The sequence below is a fragment of the Panthera pardus genome, unplaced genomic scaffold, assembly GCF_024362965.1.
Source record: "Panthera pardus isolate Hobbes unplaced genomic scaffold, ASM2436296v1 HiC_scaffold_8, whole genome shotgun sequence".
Classification (NCBI taxonomy): domain Eukaryota; kingdom Metazoa; phylum Chordata; class Mammalia; order Carnivora; family Felidae; genus Panthera; species Panthera pardus.
Window position 1 is genome coordinate 15,504,146 of NW_026527013.1, and position 18,019 is coordinate 15,522,164.

General features: G+C 50.7%; 1 protein-coding gene and 1 long non-coding RNA gene across 14 annotated transcripts in view; both read left to right on the top strand.

Moving 5' to 3' along the window:
* The window catches only part of LARS2 (leucyl-tRNA synthetase 2, mitochondrial), a 188,454-nt gene that overhangs the window by 158,611 nt on the left and 11,824 nt on the right, over nucleotides 1–18,019 (top strand). For 5 of the 13 annotated variants that reach the window (XM_053898226.1, XM_019416523.2, XM_019416527.2 and 2 more), the window contains 7 exons: nucleotides 1,302–1,402; nucleotides 4,117–4,299; nucleotides 5,719–5,888; nucleotides 8,020–8,097; nucleotides 10,771–10,926; nucleotides 11,734–11,845; nucleotides 13,298–13,496. In XM_053898226.1, the coding sequence (XP_053754201.1) occupies nucleotides 1,302–1,402; nucleotides 4,117–4,299; nucleotides 5,719–5,888; nucleotides 8,020–8,097; nucleotides 10,771–10,926; nucleotides 11,734–11,845; nucleotides 13,298–13,496 (999 nt within the window). Of the gene's footprint in view, nucleotides 1–1,301; nucleotides 1,403–4,116; nucleotides 4,300–5,718; nucleotides 5,889–8,019; nucleotides 8,098–10,770; nucleotides 10,927–11,733; nucleotides 11,846–13,297; nucleotides 13,497–18,019 lie in introns of those variants that run through there. The other 8 variants (XR_008420593.1, XM_019416528.2, XM_019416526.2 and 5 more) reach the window with 7 other exon arrangements.
* Nucleotides 8,110–10,338, top strand: LOC128775676 (uncharacterized). Its single transcript, XR_008420594.1, has 2 exons — nucleotides 8,110–8,980; nucleotides 9,211–10,338. It is a non-coding gene; the product is annotated as an uncharacterized LOC128775676 (long non-coding RNA).

An 18,019-nucleotide genomic window follows, 5' to 3' on the forward strand; every position in this document is an offset into this window, starting at 1 on the left:
TCATATATGTAAATTATGATCTATTTAAATCTGCCAAAATTATACAAAACTATATATATGTATATACACATAGGCATTCAGAGAAGTTTCCAGACGTTTCCAGGTGTATTTACCATGCTATTAATAACAACCACCTCCTCAGAGGGGGGTAGGCCTAAAAAGAGGAGGTTCATGTTTGAATTTGAACAGAAAGTCTATATGCATGGTTAATCTGTAGGAGTCAGTGTTGTTTTTTTTTTTAAGAATGTAAGCGGTCACTGTGTACAAGGTTGATGGAAAAGCAGCCTGCTTGAGCAGAGCCCCGACTTAAACCTCCCTGTGTCCCTTCGAGCCCCTCCTGACGCTGGACTCGGCCTGTAGCTGACATTAGTGTTCTTTAAAATTTCCAAGTATTGGGGTACCTGGGTGGCTCAGTCAGTTAAGTGTCGGTCTTCGGCTCAGGTCATGATCTCACGGTTCGTGAGTTCGAGCTCCGTATCAGGCCCCTCTGCTCTCAGCACGGAGCCTGCTTTGGATCTTCTGTTCTCATCTCTCTCTGCCCCTCCCCTGCTTGCGTACTCTCTCTGTCTCTCTCAGAATAAATAAATAAACTTAAAAAAAAAAAAAAAAAAAGCCGGGGGAGGGGGTGGGGCCCCTGGGTGGCTCAGTCGGTTGAGCGTCTGACTTCAGCTCAGGTCATGATCTCACAGCTCATGAGTTCGAGCCTCGTGTCGGGCTGTGTGCTGACAGCTCAGAGCCTTTTGGACTCTGTCTTCCTCTCTCTCTGCCCCTCCCCTGCTTGTGCTCTCTCTTTCTCTTTCTCTCTCTCAAATACAAATACACATTAAAAACTTTTTTTAAAAAGAACTGCAGCAAATTTAAAAATAAAATAAAATTCACAAGTATTTTCATGCAATCATTTACTGTAATCTTACCAACAAGCCTTTGACAGATTTTTAGTGTTTCCACTTTTCAGATAAGCAAACTGATGTTAAGAACAAGTAAGGGACTTGCCTTGGCTCATAGAATTCATTGAGGAGGAGAGAGATTCAAATCCAGGCCTTCCGAATCTGAAGCCTAGTGTTCTTTCCACTTCGACAAGTAGAAAGTAGCTAACACCTGCCGATCTGACTTAATGTTCTCAGTCACTTCTTTATAAGGAGCTGTTTGCTCCAGTTGGATTTCCAAGTGGCATTGGCCAGACTACCTGCTTTTATGAAGAGCAGTTGTCTCTATCCATCAGCCGGAAAGGCTTCTATTGCTGTCTTCTGGATGCTTCAAATCCCTACCAATCGATTTCTTTTCCCTTTATCTTTTCTCAGAGAGCCTTTTCATAAGCTGCTGGCCCAAGGCCTTATCAAGGGGCAGACATTCCGCCTGCCGTCTGGACAATATCTACAGAGAGAGGAAGTAGATCTCACAGGTGAGAATGGCCCATCGGTCCCTTCTAGGTACTCGGGGAGAACGAGGCCAGGCCTGAGAGCCATTGACAAAAGCAGGTGCTCGCCCGGGCCTCGGTGGGGTGGGAAATCCCGGAGAGGGCCCCGTGGGTCTCAGGTCTCCAGGCCTGCCGTGCCTGGTGGCCAGTGCCCTCTGAAGGCTGGGGCTGGGATGGCCACCTGCTCCTCAGCCCCAGCCCCATCCGCTGTCCGTTCGCTTCTGGAAGGGTTTTCATTTGTACACAACAGAGTCAGCCCCGGCATCACCTCGTGCCCTTGCTTGTGTTTGACAGCCCGTCTCAGGGACAGAGTCCCCAGGTTCAAGAGACACTCTTCCAAGCCTGGGACACTCCCAGCGTTTCTCTCTAGGTGGTCTCTAGGCACGTGTCGGAACCCCGGAGCAGCCCCACCCAGCACTTCCCTGTGGAGCACCTCTCCCCGATCGCTGGACCTCCCTCTTCTTTCAGTGCTCCCGAGGCTTTCTGCTGCCGTCTGTGTTTTCACTCTTCCTCAGGGGTAGTTCCTCTTGCCAGATCTTTAGGTGGCACGGTGAGGATGTCGTGTGCACCCAGCATACCCTTGAAATCAATGACATGTTAGAAAATGGAGGGGGGGGTGGGGAGACAGAGGGGCAACTGTGAGAAAACCCCAGAACTCTGGCCATTACGTTTAGAAAACCCAGTGCACAATGGATGAGATCATGTAAACCCAACAACCCCCTAATGGTAGGCAGCCTTCCAAACCAAACACTAGAGAGAAGGTTTAGGTGGAAGCCATCAACGGAATTACCTAATTATGCAGTAATTTATCAGGGTTTGGAAGGGTCCGTGGGACAGAAAAAAAGCTTGAAAAGAAATTGACAATATTTCTCCAACAGGGACCAGAGGAGAAAGAAGCCAAATCCAGGGGGCATATAAATTTCAGTTGTTAGTGAAGTGCTCTCTGTGTTATGGGCAGGGCTGCCGTTGTACGGCTGTGCAGTTGGTGCACTGCTCAAAGGCACCCAGCCTAGGGGGTGAGCAGGGCCCGAGATCCAGCCTCTTGCCAAACCATATACCTCAGGGCCACATTTGCCAAGAGAGGGCACTTTTTTCTAACTTCTCAACTGTTGTGCCCGGATAGATGCCTCTTTCGTAAGTTGCACAGTAGTGCTGGAAAGAGTAGCTAAGCCCGGAGGAGGCGTGCAGGGCAAACGGAAGCAGTGGTTCCCTGAGCCTCACTGCAGCCTGGATACAGCAACTTCAGTCTCCCTCTGCTCTGATGTCATGGGGCCAGGCAGTGTTGTGAGCTCCTTTTCCCTTCCCACGTGGACTTGCCCCCTCGAAAAAACACTTGGGTCAGCGAGGCCAGCCTTCCCTCTCCTTAATGGACGTGCTTCTGCAGAGTTAGCTTTTGGGTACACACATCGGCCCCTTGGGACTTTGGTTGCGGTCAGAGCTGGGAGTGCTTGTCTAGAAGGAACAGAAAACACGCCCAAAGGCAGGTGGACACAGGATGAAGGGATATCACCCGAAGCCAGCTGTAGGGGCTCCAGCCGGGCCTCGCCGCGTGCAGGCAGTCCCCAGGCGCCACCCAGATGCCGGGCCTAGAACTTTCTCTTCTCTCCTTCCCCGCCCCTGTTTGCTCTTCCTCCTCCTCTCTGTTCTTCTGCCCTGTTCTCCCTCCTCCTCCAGGCTGGGCTTCTGTTCTCCCTGACTTCAGGTTACAAGGTGACCTCGGGGACCCGTGATGCCACGTCCTGCCCCATCTCCTTAGGACTTTATGGTTCCAACGCCCAACAACATTGAAACGGGAGCTTCTGTCTCTTAGTTGCGGTTCCTGGGAGAGCCCTTAGCCTTCCCAGATGTCCTTCCTTGTCCCAGCCCCCGGGGCTCGGCCACACGCTCACCTCATCCAAACCTAGCCATGTAAGGCCTTGTCTGGCCCGGTGGTGTGTAGGTGGGGAGGAGACACTCCGGGACAGCAGGCCGTGGCGGGCGGGCACCACAGGGCACACCGCATTCAACAAGAGCCCGGTGAGGTGAGCCCGCGGGTCCCGATGGTGCGAGAGCATGTTTTCGGTGACTGACGTGACCTCACGGGGCACTTTGCTGCTCTTGAGACCCTGACCGGTCAGCTGCCGACTTCCAGGGGAGACCCCGAATCTCTGAAGGAGACGGCAGAACATGTGGGCCTCTGTTACCCTGTTTTTACTTTGCCTTCTGCATGTAACTAGTTTACTTTGAGAAAGCGGGACGTTGCTTTGTCTTGCTCTGTGGTTGCGAAGAAGCTGGTGCGGGCCACCCTGACTGTGCCACGTGCTGCCGAAGGGAAGGGCTCATGGGTCGTGGCGGGCCTTGCCTTGCCTTGCCTTGCCTTGCCTTGCCTTGCCTTGCCTTGCCTTGCCTTGCCTTCCCTTGCCTTGCCTTGCCTTGCCTTCCCTTTCCTTGCCTTGCCTTCCCTTGCCTTCCCTTGCCTTCCCTTGCCTTCCCTTGCCTTCCCTTGCCTTCCCTTGCCTTCCCTTGCCTTCCCTTCCCGTCCCGTAGAAAAACATTTTCTACGATGTGTCACAGAGGGAGAGAAAGAGGAGAAAGAGGCGTGTCGAGTGAATGAGTGGGATTCTTCAAGCGGACGCTTTTAATGGCTCTTAGTGGACGTGCTGTTGCGGAACCCGTTCCGAGCCGCACGTGCCGTCCCCGTGTGTGATTTTGGTGTCCAGGGTCTGTTCCTGTTCACGCAAACACGAAGGAGACGGTGGAGGTGACGTGGGAGAAGATGAGCAAGTCCAAACACAACGGGGTGGACCCCCAGGAGGTCGTAGGGCGTTACGGCATCGACACCATCCGGCTGTACATCCTCTTCGCCGCCCCTCCCGAGAAGGATATCTTGTGGGATGTGAAGGGTAAGTCCCCTCCCCCTTCCCGGCCCGCCTCCCGTGTCCTCGCCCTCGGTCGCCCAAGGAGTTTCGAGGAAGGAAACGTCTTGGCCGAAGACAGCAGCGAGGGTTCTAGGAATCCACCCCGTGAAGCGAGGAGCGGTCTGTCCGGCATCCTGTACCGTCCTCAGACCAGCGTCCCCGGAGGTGACGGGCCTCACAGTCACTGGAGGAGGCTCGCAGCAAGTGCGGCTTCCCAGTCCTCACCCCTGACCCGCTGACGGTGTTGGGGTGGGGGGGGGGGCGCCCAGGAACCCGCCTCCGCCAAGTCTGTGGCGTTCTGACTCAGGTTCCGCCAGGACCCCTCCTGAGAACACTTCCTGGGAGCCACGCTGGCTTCCAGGCCACCCCGAGGCCCTCTGTGGCCCACGGAGGTCAGTCCCCTCTCGATCTGCCCTGAAAGGTTTGTTCTGGCGGATGAGTCCAGAAAACCCTGCCCGGGGCCTGCTCCTGGGGTTACCTGGGACTTCCTCCACCGCCCACAGCCGCCGCCCCGTCCCCCTTAGGGGAGATTTGTCTCTCCAGAGCTGTTTAGATCTGAAAGGGTATGAGGTAGAATCTTCTAGGGTATCTGGCTATCCCAGAATAAACGGTCCAGTGGTCACTCAGTTTTCTTCCTGTGGTCTGCCCCACGCGCTCTGGAAAGAAGTCAGAGGTGCTGGATCACTGTCTTTTTAAAATACATAGATATTTTTTGGGTGGGGGGGAGAGAGAGAGAGAACAAGAGAACGAGTGGGGGAGGGGCAGAGAGAGAGGGAGACACAGAATCCAAAGCAGGCTCCAGCCTCAGGGCCGTCAGCACAGAGCCCGATGCGGGGCTCAAACCCATGAGCCTCGAGATCGTGACCTGAGCCGAAGTCAGACGCTTAACCGACTGAGCCACGCAGGCGCCCCCGTCACCGCCTTGCTCGGCGAGCCGTTTCCAGTGATACGTGTGGTCTGGAGCAGTAGTCACGGGTGCCGGTCCCGGAACTGGGTGCGTTGGAATCACCGGGGACCTACAAAGTGCAGGTGCCGAGGCTTAGGTTCTGTGGGGACACCTTTGTGACCGCAGGCCTTCTGAAGCGGGGCAGCTGGGCACCGAGGCACAGCCTGGCCCAGGTTTCTGAGCTTGTCGTGGGCCGGGGGCCGTCGGTGGCCACTCTGAGGGGCCCTGCCGTCCGGTGCTCTGAACGCCTGGGGCCCTGGGATGTGGCGGAGTCGGTGCCGGTCTGAGTTCCCGGACTCCGCCAGCCAGGGTGGCCCCTGCAACCTGCCCTCGGGTCACTCCGTCGGGGCGCCGCGAAGTGTGTGTTCAACGCACAAGTGCGTCTCTGGGCTGGGGCACAACTAGATCGGTCACTCTTGCGTGTGTCTTTCCCGTTCTCGCTTCCCGGCTCGAAACAGCTGACGCCCTCCCCGGGGTGCTAAGATGGCAACAGCGTCTGTGGGCCTTGGTGACCCGCTTCATCGAGGCCAGGGCGTCTGGGACACTTCCCCGGCCCCAAGTGCTGAGTAACGAGGAGAGAGCCGAGGGCAGGAAGCTCTGGGAGCACAAGAACTCGGTCATCTCTGAGGTGAGGAACTTTCCGGGGATGCTGGTTCATTCGGGGCAGGAGCGCTGATGATGCATTACACGCGAGGCGAACGGAAACACAGGTTCAAGGTTGAAAGGGGCCGGAAGAGACCGCTCTTCGGCCTCCTCACTCCACAGATGGAGGCAGAGCTGGGGCCCAGAGACCAGGCTCCTCCAGGCTAGACGCCCGGCAGAGGGGGGACTTGGGCGCCCAGGCACTTTGTCACACGGCGTCTGTGGGAGCTCTTGTGGCTTCACTTTTGCACACACGCGATTTGTTCGTGTTACCTTCTTAGAGAATAATATTTTATTGTCCAAGCCACCATTATTTTATTTTTCCTTTTCTAAAGATTTTATTTGTAAGAAATCTCCACACCCAGCGTGGGGCTTGAACTCCCGACCCCGGGATCAAGAGCTGCGTGCTTTACTGACCGAGCCAGCCAGGCGCCCCTGAATTCATTTTAAAAGATGCTTCACTGATAACAAATCCCTTTAAATGTTTTATCTAGGAGTTTGCTACCACACCGTGGCATTTGCCTTTTTAAGAACTTTGTGGAAAGAAATGTCACATGTCTTTGAAAGAAGGCATTTAGGAGATCCAAAGGCATTTTTTAGTGGGTACGAGACACCCCAAATACTCCTTAGGCTGAAGTTTTTCTTTTCTTTTCTTTTCTTCTCTTCTCTTCTCTTCTCTTTCCTTTTCTTTCCTTTTTTCTTTTCCTTTCCTTTCCTTTCCTTTCTTTTCTTTTTTCTTTCCTTTTTTCTTTTCTTTTCCTTTCCTTTCCTTTCTTTTCTTTCCTTTTTTCTTTTCCTTTCCTTTTCTTTTCTTTTCTCTTCTCTTCTCCCCTTCCTTCCTTCTTTCTTTCCTTCCTTCCCTCCTTCCCTCCTTCCTTCCTTCCCTTCCTCCCTCCCTCTCTCCCTCCCTCCCTCCCTCCCTTCCTTCCTTCTTCCCTCCTTCCCCCCTTTCCTTCCTTTCTCCCTCCTTCCCTTCCCTTCCCTTCCTCCCTTCTTTCCTTTCCTTTCCTTTCCTTTCCTTTCCTTTCCTTCCTTTCCTCCCTCTCTCCCTTCCTCCCTTTCCTTCCTTCCTTCCTTCCTTCCTTCCTTCCTTCCTTCCTTCCTTCCTTTCTTTCCCTTCCTCCCTCCCTCTTCTTTTCTTTCTTTCTTTCTTTTCTTTCTTTCTTTCTTTCTTTCTTTCTTTCTTTCTTTCTTTCTTTCTCTCCCTTTCTTTTCTCTCTTTATCTCTTTCTTTCTCCCTTTCTAGAATTGCTGGTTTGAACTTATAAAGTCAGCCAAGGTCACTTTTCTGGACTCTGGTAACTGATGACATTGAAGGCACAGGGTTTTCATGAGGCTCTGGGTCCAGCATGGTCTCATTCGGTGACACTTCTTCAACTTTTTTCCCGTCCCCTCTTCTCTAGTGCAGAGAAACAGAGCTCATGGAATTGAATTCCATGATGTGAGTGGTGCCTGAATGATTGTTTTCATACCACATATTTCCTTTCTGGATCTGGCACATTCTTCGGTTCTGTCAGATCATAGAACTGGGTCACTTAAACAAGTTGGAAACTCTTAACATCCTTAGATGTGTTGTTTTTCTATATTCTTGGCCATGGTAAAAATTGAAAAACGCACAAACAGGAAGAAGCTGACAAGTCCTATTAGTGTTTTTATGTTGAATCCACATTTGAAAATGCAAAACTCACCTTCTCCTGTCTCCTAATAACCTTTATTGTGAATGAAAGTCACGGAGCCACAGAGGAGCGACATCCTTCACCCCATCTCCGGTCCACTGTTGTTTTGAGGCCTCCTCATCAGCAGGTCCTGCCTCCTGCTCGGCTCGTTAGCAGCGTTTAAAGTCCCCACTGCGAGGACCAGCACGGCCCAGATGTGGGGGAGCGGGGTGCTGAGTAGTGGAAACGGCATTGACCCCGATTTAAAAAATCTTTGTGCCGATGAAACATTATCGTGATTATTCGAGACAGTGAATCCATTTGTAAATACCTTTGCAAGCTTCATGCAGGTCACATTTTTGGGGTCGTCCGTTTGTTTTGTCGTTGTCGTGTTGTGCTGGTTTTTGGTGGAAAGCTTAAAGAGATGTTGAAGAAAGTGTATAATTCAACTTTTACCGATAGGTGACCGCCCATTTCACAGAGGACTTCTCACTGAACTCGGCAATCTCTCAGCTGATGGGATTCAGCAATGCCCTCCTGGTAAGTGGCCCTCTTGTCCTCATCTGCTGATAGCACAGGAGGGCAGGTGGCTTCCCGCCACATGCTGAGGTGGCCTGCAGGGTGCCGGGTTGTGGACAGAGAGCAGCACCGTGGTATCATCCCCTCGGTGCGGCTCTCTTATCTTAAAGAAGCATTTTTTTTCCCCATAGTCACAACCTAGTTTTAGAGCTGGAAGATTCTTTTTTTTTTTTTTTTTTTTAATTTTTTTTTTTTTAACGTTTATTTATTTTTGAGACGGAGAGAGACAGAGCATGAACAGGGGAGGGGCAGAGAGAGAGGGAGACACAGAATCCAAAACAGGCTCCAGGCTCTGGGCTGTCAGCACAGAGCCCGACGTGGGGCTCGAACTCACGGACCTTGAGATCATGACCTGAGCCAAAGTCGGACGCTCAACCGACCAAGCCACCCAGGCACCCCTAGAGCTGGAAGGTTCTTAAAGATGGGCCCAAAATAACTTTAAAAAAAGGGAGGGGGACACCTGGGTGGCCCAGTCGGTTAAGCGGCTGACTTCGGCTCACGTCATGATCTCACGGTTTGTGGGTTCAAACCCTCCTGCATCAGGCTCAGGGCTGATGGTGCACAGCCAGCGTGGGATCCTCTCTCTTCCTTTCCCTCTCTGCCCCTTCCCCCACTTGCGTGCTCTCTCTCTCTCCCTCTCTCTCTCTCTCTCAAAATAAATAAACTTAAAAAAAAAATTCTCTCGCCCAACGACTCCCCTCCCTCCTGCCCCCCCCCACCATGGTTTGCCTATGAGGACTTGACGCCCAGGGAGGTTAGATGACGTGTCTGGTCGTTTAGTGACAAATCCATGACTGCGTAAAACTTACCATTTTTACTGTGTTAAAACATGCCACGTTCAAAGGTAGATAAAGGGGCGCCTGGGTGGCTCAGTCGGTTAAGCGTCTGACTTCGGCTCAGGTCATGATCTCACGGTTCGTGGGTTCGAGCCCCGCGTCGGGCTCTGTGCTGACAGCTCAGAGCCTGGAGCCTGTTTCAGATTCTGTGTCTCCTTCTCTCTGTGACCCTCCCCCGTTCAAGCTCTGTCTCTCTCTGTCTCAAAAATAAATAAAAAAAAAAAAAAAAAAAACAAAGGTAGATAAAAACTGGGGAAAACATTTTATAACAAAAATATCGGACATAAGGCTTAAGATTCTCAATATATAAAGAGCCCTTCACATACGAATATGAAATACCTAACCTAAAAGCGGTCAAAGGAGGTGAAAGGAGGTAATTCACAGAAGGAAAGATAGAAATAACCCGTAAACTTCGCAGAAGAAAGTATTTGCCTCACTAATTATCGTGAAATGCAAATTAAAAACGCGGTGCTATTTTTTTTTTTTTTTTTTTTTTGCCTATCAAATTCGCGGAGACTTTTTAACATAAAGTCTGTGCTATTACAAAGGCAGTGAGACGGTGTCACACATCAGCAGTGGCCATGGTTGATGTAACTTCTCCAGGAAGCGCTTTGACTTTGAGGTCAGTAGTCCTGCAGTTGTTTATGTCCTTTGATTCAGGGGTGCCCACTGGCCAGCGACTCGCAGTCACGGAGACATAGAACCCCAGCTGTCCTCAGAAGGGAAAATCGGGAAATGACTCCGGTCGTATCAATGAGAAGGAAATACACCACCGCCATCCACACTGTGCTTTCCGGGAATACTTAGTTTCAGAAACTGTTCGCGATACGACAGCAAGGAAGAACACACGATACAAAAGTGTCTATGTGATAAAAACTCCAGTCAAGCCAAAGGGCATATGGGCAGATGTGGAAAGTCCCGTATTTTTGCATTTTTGGAGACTGGGATAAAATACATCAGTTTTCTTCTAGGTTGGATGGACAACGCATGAGTGATTTCGCGTTTCCGAAATTTTCTTTGCCGAGAGTGTGTGATTTTTTTAATTGGGAAAAAATGGCAAATATTATAGAAAAAAGAAATTAAAAATGAAATGTCTACTCGCTGACAGTTCCATCTACAGCCCTTCTGGTTGACTCTCTCTGTACCCTCACCCATGGAATTAGATTCCAGTCTCTTAGGCTGTTTTGCAAAGATCATAGAGGCTTTTTTTTTTTTTTTTTAATGTATAGGGGCGCCTGGGTGGCTCATTCGGTTGAGCATCCAACTCTCGATTTCAGCTCAGGTCATGATCTCGCGGTTTGTGGGATCGAGCACCGCATCGGGCTCTGTGCTGACAGCATGGAGCCTGCTTAGGATTCTCTCTCTCCCTCTCTGCCCCTCCCCAGCACAAGCCCCCCCCCCCATATAAATATATAAACATTTTTTTAAATGTACAGTATTTTGTGGGGGGCTTCTGGGTAGCTCAGTCAGTTAAGCATCCAACTTAGGCTCAGGTCATGATCTCTCGTCTCGTGGGTTCAGGCCCCACATCGGGCTCTGTGCTGACAGCTCAGAGCCTGGGGCCTGTTTCGGATTCTGTGTCTCCCTCTCTCTCTGCCCCTCCCCCATTCGTGCTCTCTCTCTCTCTCTCTCTCTCTCTCTCAAAAATAAACTTAAAAATTTTTTTTAAATGTAGAGTATTTTTGGCCTCTCTCTACCTAGCAAAATATATATCATGGGGGCTTCCTCCTTTTAATTTTAGCAAACATCGTAAAATTAAACCAAAATTGTTTTTGTCACAATTGTTTTGTGAACGTAGACTGGAGTGCCACCATCTCGCCAGGCTGGTTTTTATCGGGACTCGCCCAGCGTGCCTCGACAACCGCCAGCCTCTGGGAAGCTCAGTGATGTCCTTCCCACAGCCACGTCGGGATGGCCCCTCTCCTTCCCCGCCGTCCTTGGACCACACTCGCCAGTTCACACCCTGCTTTGCTCGCCGCCGTCCCTCCCCTGCACCCTGTGACACCCTTAATTCCTCTGTCACTTGTCTCCCCGGTTGATAGTAAACCCCTTGAGGGCAGAGACTGTACCTTTCTGGACGTTTTATCCCCAAAGTCCAGCATAGGGTGGGTACCCCGTAAATTAGATGGGCGCGTGGCTGGGTCACCTGGCTAGCTGCACTGCAGGAAGAAACTGGGTGTTTACAGTAACTGGCAAAGCTGTTTAATAGAAGGAGGACCCCTGAGACCCCCGAGGGGGCAGAGGGACCCCTGTGCTAGACATTTGCACGTTGCGAAACCCGTGAGCAAGTCCGTGTGCGTGTTTCACGGGCTCCGAAGCACCTGGGAAACCCAGCAGAGCAGCTAGGCGTTGAACTCTGATTTCAGACAAAGCTGGATGCTCGTGGGAGCTGCGTTGCTTGGTTAACCACCTACCTGGGGGCAGGTTACTCTCCCCCCGTGACCCTTAGCTGCTTCATCCGCCAGGTGGGGGGAAGAACACTGCCCCCCAGCGGTAGCTGTAGGAATCAGATGAGTCAGCCTCAGACTGAGGGCGTAGTACGTGCTCAGTTAAGAGTGGTGTCTTTGCTGTTGCTGCTGCTGCCCTCCTTGTCATACTAGGGTTAGATGGGGGACATTCTTCGTCCAGAGCAAACGGATGGCCAGGAGGGTTGCTGCTTGCCTGCCTGTGTCTCTGGACTTCAGATACATGGATGGCCTTCCTTCCCCAGGCTTATTCTGTGTGCCTCGGTGTTCTCACATTGTTCTTTTCTCTTCCCCAGCAAGCCTCGCAGAGAGTCGTTCTCCACAGCCCCGAGTTCGAGGACGCTGTGTGTGCCCTGACCGTGATGGCTGCCCCGATGGCCCCTCACATCACCTCGGAGCTCTGGGCAGGTAGGTGGGCGTGTCCTCGTCTGACCCGTTACTGCTAACCAGGATGTGCTCCAGCCTCTTCTTGAACACGACCCGGGGCTCAGATGTCCTCAGGCGTGGGGTCTGACATTTGGCATCCGTACCTGGGACCCCTCTGTCTTGTGGTGGGAGTGGTGGGACTTCTGCGTGGTCACCCCCGCCAAAGGGGAGGACACTTCTCCGCTTCGGCACTCTGTGCCCAGACGAATGGGAATATTGGCGTCACCGCGGAACTCAGTGTCCCGCTCTCCCTATACCATGACCCCATGTTATCTTTTTAAGGTGGAAACTCGGGTTTAGTCCCTCTTTATGGATGGAGAGCAGGGCACCTGGAATTATGGTTGCGGATCTAAACCTTAGTCGCTTAGATGGGGATTCAGGCTCTCCAGCAGCCCATTATTGCTGAACTGGGCACCGAGGCGTGTCCCCCTGCCCGAGGCTCAGGTGAATCAGCTGCAGAAGCCTCTGCCCCTCCCGCCCCCCTTGGAGGTCCTAGTTCTGGAGCCTTGGGGAGTGACTGGAGGGCCTGTTTTTAACCACCTGCTCGGTGATTCTGATGTGCGGGCAAGCGGGGGGACTGTGGCCCTCTGCTGTTAAGACCTGGCCCTCACATGAAAGCCTAAGGCAGGACCTCATGCACTTTTCCTCTCGTAAGGCAGCCCCATGAAAACGTTTTTCAGGGCCCATTGGTCATTCTCAAAGGCTATCGCTAGAAATACTTACGTCCTCTCCTTTTAAGAAATAATTTAGGGGCGCCTGGGTGGCTCAGTCGGTTAAGCGGCCGACTTCGGCTCAGGTCATGATCTCACAGTCCCTGAGTTTGAGCCCCGCATCGGGCTCTGTGCTGACAGCTCAGAGCCTGGAGCCTGTTTCAGATTCTGGGTCTCCCTCTCTCTGACCTTCCCCCGTTCATGCTCTGTCTCCCTGTCTCAAAAAAAAAAAAAAAAAAAACCGTTAAAAAAGAAATAACTTAAACATTCTTCACACTAAGCTGCCTTCGGTAGTTAATTCTTTCTTTTCCTTGTACTCATCTCTATTTTTTGTTAATTTTGATACGGGATTACCTCTTCAGGTGGTATATGAGGTTCATCGTGGGTTCCCATTTTCGATTTTTGGACACTTAGACCACTTATAATTATACAATATCGTTTTAAAAGTTGAACAGCTATGTTTGTGTCCACATGCAAAATCATTTCCTTAAACACATATCTAGACATAATGCTTGCTCAGAAGGAACATAAAATACCCCTTGAGAGAGCGCAAGCGGGAGGGGGGCAGGGGATCGGAAGCGGGCCCTGTGCTGACAGCCGCGAGCCTGACGTGGGGCTCGAACCCACAAACCGTGAGATCGTGACCTGAGCCGGAGCCGGATGCTCAACCGACTGAGCCACCGGGGCGCCCCAAAATACTAAGGCTTTTGAGACGCATTTTCAGATCAGCTTCCAAAAATTCTCTGGAGCGCTGGCGAAGCTGCTCGGACGAGAGCATCCGTCACGATTCCTGGTGTTTTGCAAGGACTTTGCAGTGCCTCTGTGGTAAACTCATCCCGCATGCTGGAACAGCCCCGCCTGGGCCCACTCCGTCCCCTGGAAATCCTGAGTGACACCCTCGCTGAGCCTTGGCTGCCGCGAGGGTGAGCGTTGGGGCCGCACGCCTTCCGTGGCCAGTGTGGGTGGTTAAGTCTTAGAGGGGCTCGGGCCCCCGGGCCTCGGCCTCAGTGTCAGAGGCCTAGTGTGGCCTGCGGGGACGGACTCAAGACGGAGTGTGCGACACAGCTCGGCCGCCCTCTACACGGGCTTCCTCTGATGAGGTTTCCCCTGGTTAGCAAAAAATTCACTTCCGAGTATTTCTAGTTTGAAAACGAGACACATCTGTCAACATTTTGATTTTTTTTTTTTTTTTAACCCGTAAACGTTTTTCATGACTGCATTAATTGTCCACAGGCATGACTTTGGTAACTGTTCCAGTCACGTGTGTAACACTCGTTCCCATCATCCACTGTGGACAATTCTGTGTGTAAATCTGTGTTCCCGCTTCACAGGATGTCCTTGAAGCGGGAAGGTTAGGAATGTTTTTAAGACTCTTGATGTATGTCACCAGATTATTTTCCTGAAAAGTTATCCCCGTTTCCACTCCACGCCTGTTTTTCAAGCATATGTTCTGTTTCACTGATTTAATTATTGGATTTTTCCATACGGTTTTAACATCTGGTGGGCTAGCCTCCCTTCATTTCTTTTTCATGATTTTTTTAGCTCCTCTCACCTGTTTTTTCTTCTCAATAGAACTCTGGTATAATTTTTTTAATGTTTATTCATTTTTGAGAAAGAGAGAGACAGAGCACTAGTGGGGTAGGGACAGAGAGGGAACGAGACACAAAATCCAAAGCAGGCTCCCGGCTCCGAGCTGCCAGCACAGAGCCCGACGCGGGGCTCGAACCCACAAACCGTGAGATCGTGACCTGAGCTGAAGTGGGACGCTTAACTGACTGAGCCACCCAGGTGCCCCTGATTTTATTATTAAAATGCTTGGATCTTGATTGAAATTTGGCTAAACCTAGAATTAATTTGGGAAGGTCTCACATTTTTACCCCTTCCAGACTTCCATCTGATCTGTCCCTACCCGCCCTCATTTTCTTTAAATTTTATTTTTAAGTAATCTCTCCACCCAACATGGGGCTCAAACTCACAACCCTAAGATCAAGAGTCCCACACTCTACCGACTGAGCCAGCCAGGCACCCCTGCCCTTGTCTGGCCCTTTATTCTAGACTTCCTTTGTGCTGAGTCAAGTTTTGTAGTTTTTTTCATGTAACTCCTGTGCATTTTTTTTTTTTTTAAATGTTCATTTTTGAGAGAGCAGGAGAGGGGCAGAGAGAGGGCGGGGGGTGGGGCGGGGGGGAAGACAGAGGATCTGAAGTGAGCTATGCGGTGACAGCAGAGAGCCTGATGTAGGGGATGTGGGGCTTGAACTCACCAACCGTGAGATCATCACCTGAGCTGAAGTCAGATGTTTAACCAACTGAGCCACCCAGGTACCCAGTCCCATGCATTTCTTAAGATTATTCTCAAGTGGGTTTTTTGTTGTCGTTGTTCTTGTATTTTGTCCACACTCTTGTGACTGCAATATTTTTTCTTCTACAATTTTTGACTGGTAATGGCTGGCGTGTAATTTTTAAAATTTATTTGCGTACTTATTCTCTGACCCAGATTCCCTTCCAATTTCTCATACGTTGTGTAAGGGGTAAAATCCTCTTAGATTTTTTAGGATGCTGTGATCAGCAAATAAGGATAAGTATTGTCTTCCTTTCTAATGGTTAGAAAGGTCTCCGTGTGTGTGTACGTACTGCTTAGAAAACCCTACAGGTCGTTCAAGAATGCTGGTGCCAGACAGCCCTGTCTCACTTCCAGAAGGAAAGGGAACTAATGCGGGGCGCCTGGGTGGCTCAATCAGCTAAACATCCGACTTCGACTCAGGTCATGATCTCACGGTCTGTGAGTTCGAGCCCCGCATCGGGTTCTGTGCCGACAGCTCAGAGCCTGGAGCCTGCTTGTGATGCTGTGTCTCCCTCTCCCTCTCTGCCCCTAACCCACTCGCATTCTGTCTCTGTCTCTCAAAAATAAATAAACATTAAAAAAAAAATTTTTTTTTAAGCAAGGAAACACGCTTCCCTGTTGGGCTTGATGTTGGCTGTGGGTTGAGGATAGATATTCCCTATAATGTGAAGGAAACAGCTTTCCGTCCTTGTTTTCCAGAACTGATATTAGGAGTGGGAGCTGTATTTTACTTAACATCCATTCTTCCAGTGTTAAGGTGTTTGTATCATTTGCTTTTAACTTCCCCCTCTGCCCCATTGATATCACTTAGGTCCAGTTAATCGATTGCCTAATATTAAGCTCTCCTGGGATGGATTTCTCTTGACCGTGGTGTTGTGGACTTAACATACCGTTAAATTCTATCTGCTAGAGTTTTATTTAGAAATTGGCCGTTATTCTCCTGAGGAAGACCAGCCTTTCTCAGTAGGCGTGGTCAGGTTTAGAAATGAGGGTTTCACCGACTTCACCCGATGAATTGTGTTGGTTTCCTTCTGTGTTTTGCCTTGTCTTAGAACAGACTATAAAGGATGAGTAGTTTGCCCGTTCTTTGCGGAATAGACAGAGTGCCCCAAAGGGAGTTTGGTACAGGCCCTGCTATGCTGTTGCCGTATTATGCAGCCTTTTCTTATCTCCTGGGGAAGGAAACCTGGCTCTTTCATTTAGCATTGGCGACCGCATTACGTTTTTTAAATGGCGTGCTGTTCACTCTTTCCTAGTCTTCCTTTGCTAAAGCAAACCAATCTAACTTGCAATAAACTCCCTCTTATCCTGGAATATACATGTCTCTTTCTTTTACCTTCTTTGTCCCGCGTTCTCTGTTTTCCTCCCTCATTTCATTTCTCCCACAAAAGAGTAAAGTCAGTGGGATTTGCCGAAACCCCCTCCTTGGGTCCCCCTTCAGTTGCATTGCCCGGGGGAGGGGGCAGACCGGATCTACTCTCCCCAGGGCCCCCTCCCTACCCGGCAGGTCTTAGGATACGAGTATGCACTGTGGGCGTGGCCCTGCCAGTCTGTCCTTCAGCTTTGCGACAGGATCCTCAACAGACATATGCTAAAGTATTAGGATAGAAACGCCTGTTCTAGACCTTGCTCCGTGATTCTCCCTACACAGCACACGTGGCTTTTGTGAGCTGTGTTACAAGTACGTATAGCTTGAATCTTAGTTTTGCTACAGTGTTTCATTCAGTCGGTTTATAGAGCGTGTATTATGTGCCACGCTCCGTTCTGGGGCATCTGTGGGAGAGCTGGCGAGGGCCTTCTGGTTAAGGTCTTCCCTCAAGCTTTACAAATTCATGGCAACTAATTGTGTTTTTGTTTTTGTTTTTAATGTTTGTTAATTTATTTCGAGAGAGAGAGAGCGTGTGTGTGCACACAAGAGGAGGAGAAAGAGAGAGAGAGAGACTCCCAACTGGGCCCCGTGCTGTCAGCACAGAGCTCCGTGCGGGGCTCAAACCCACGAACCGTGAGATCGTGACCGGAGCCGAAATCAAGAGTCAGACTCAACCGACTAAGCCACCCAGGTGCCCCCTAATTTTGTTTTTTTTAATTCAAAGAAGTAATGGGAAGCCGTTGTCTCCGGGCTCTCCCCCCTGTGTGTGTGTGGCCCCCTCTGAATGAGCAGCAGGGGCCATAACGTAGTCAAGTGAGGAGTCCCCGCTCCTGGTGTGGCAGTCTGGTCATTGACTCACAGGCGCGGGTCAGGTGCCCTCAGGAGAGAATGGAGATGTGACCCCTCCCCGGCCCCTCCCAGAACTAAAGAGGGCCAGCGTCTCCAGGTGTGGGAAGTCCTTTGCAGACAGAAGCCCTGTGTCGCGAGGGGCTTCTTTATTGTCATCTCACACCGCCGGTCATTCTTGAGCCAAGGCTTTGCACGGTTTTCACACGCACGTGTCTGTTCTAGAAAACTCAGCTTCCACGTTGGCTTCAGGTTTCATTCCCGCATCTTTGGAAGGTAACTCAGAATGGCTATAAAAGGGAACGCGGCGAGGGGCGGGATGGTCAGAAATGGCCATTTCCCAGAGTTCCCTAGAGAAGCAGATTTTCACAGGACAGGTTCTCTCCCAGAGAGCAGCAGAATTGAGACCGGTCCCCTAGGGGAGGTCCGGAGCCCTGTGGGCTAAATGGCCGCCATCGCTGTGGATAAAAAGGAAACATTTCAGAGGAGCTTGAATAGTCCCCTACCAGTCCCTTCAAGAGCCAGTGAAGACCTTCAGTAGGAAACAGAACCAATGTCTTGGCAGTGGGAGAAAGCTGTAACAGGATGAGGAAATCTTTTTTCCTTCCTGAAGTTTTGGATCTAAGAAGCTCAAGATACCACGTCTGAATTTACACAGTTCTCTTTTGTGTACCATAATAGGGTATTGTCCTAATCCAGACAAGGGGTGGTGGCTGCTCGCTTAGGGAAATTTTGTGTATTTGGAGTCACTGATACTGTTTCCAGACGAAGGACACAAGGTTTCCTTTGGTGGTGGACAGTAAAAAGGCAGAAAGTCACCCACCAGGGAGCTTCTTGGTGGTACTCTGGTTGGAGATCTAATTTCATCATCCTGAAAAATGACTTTTCTA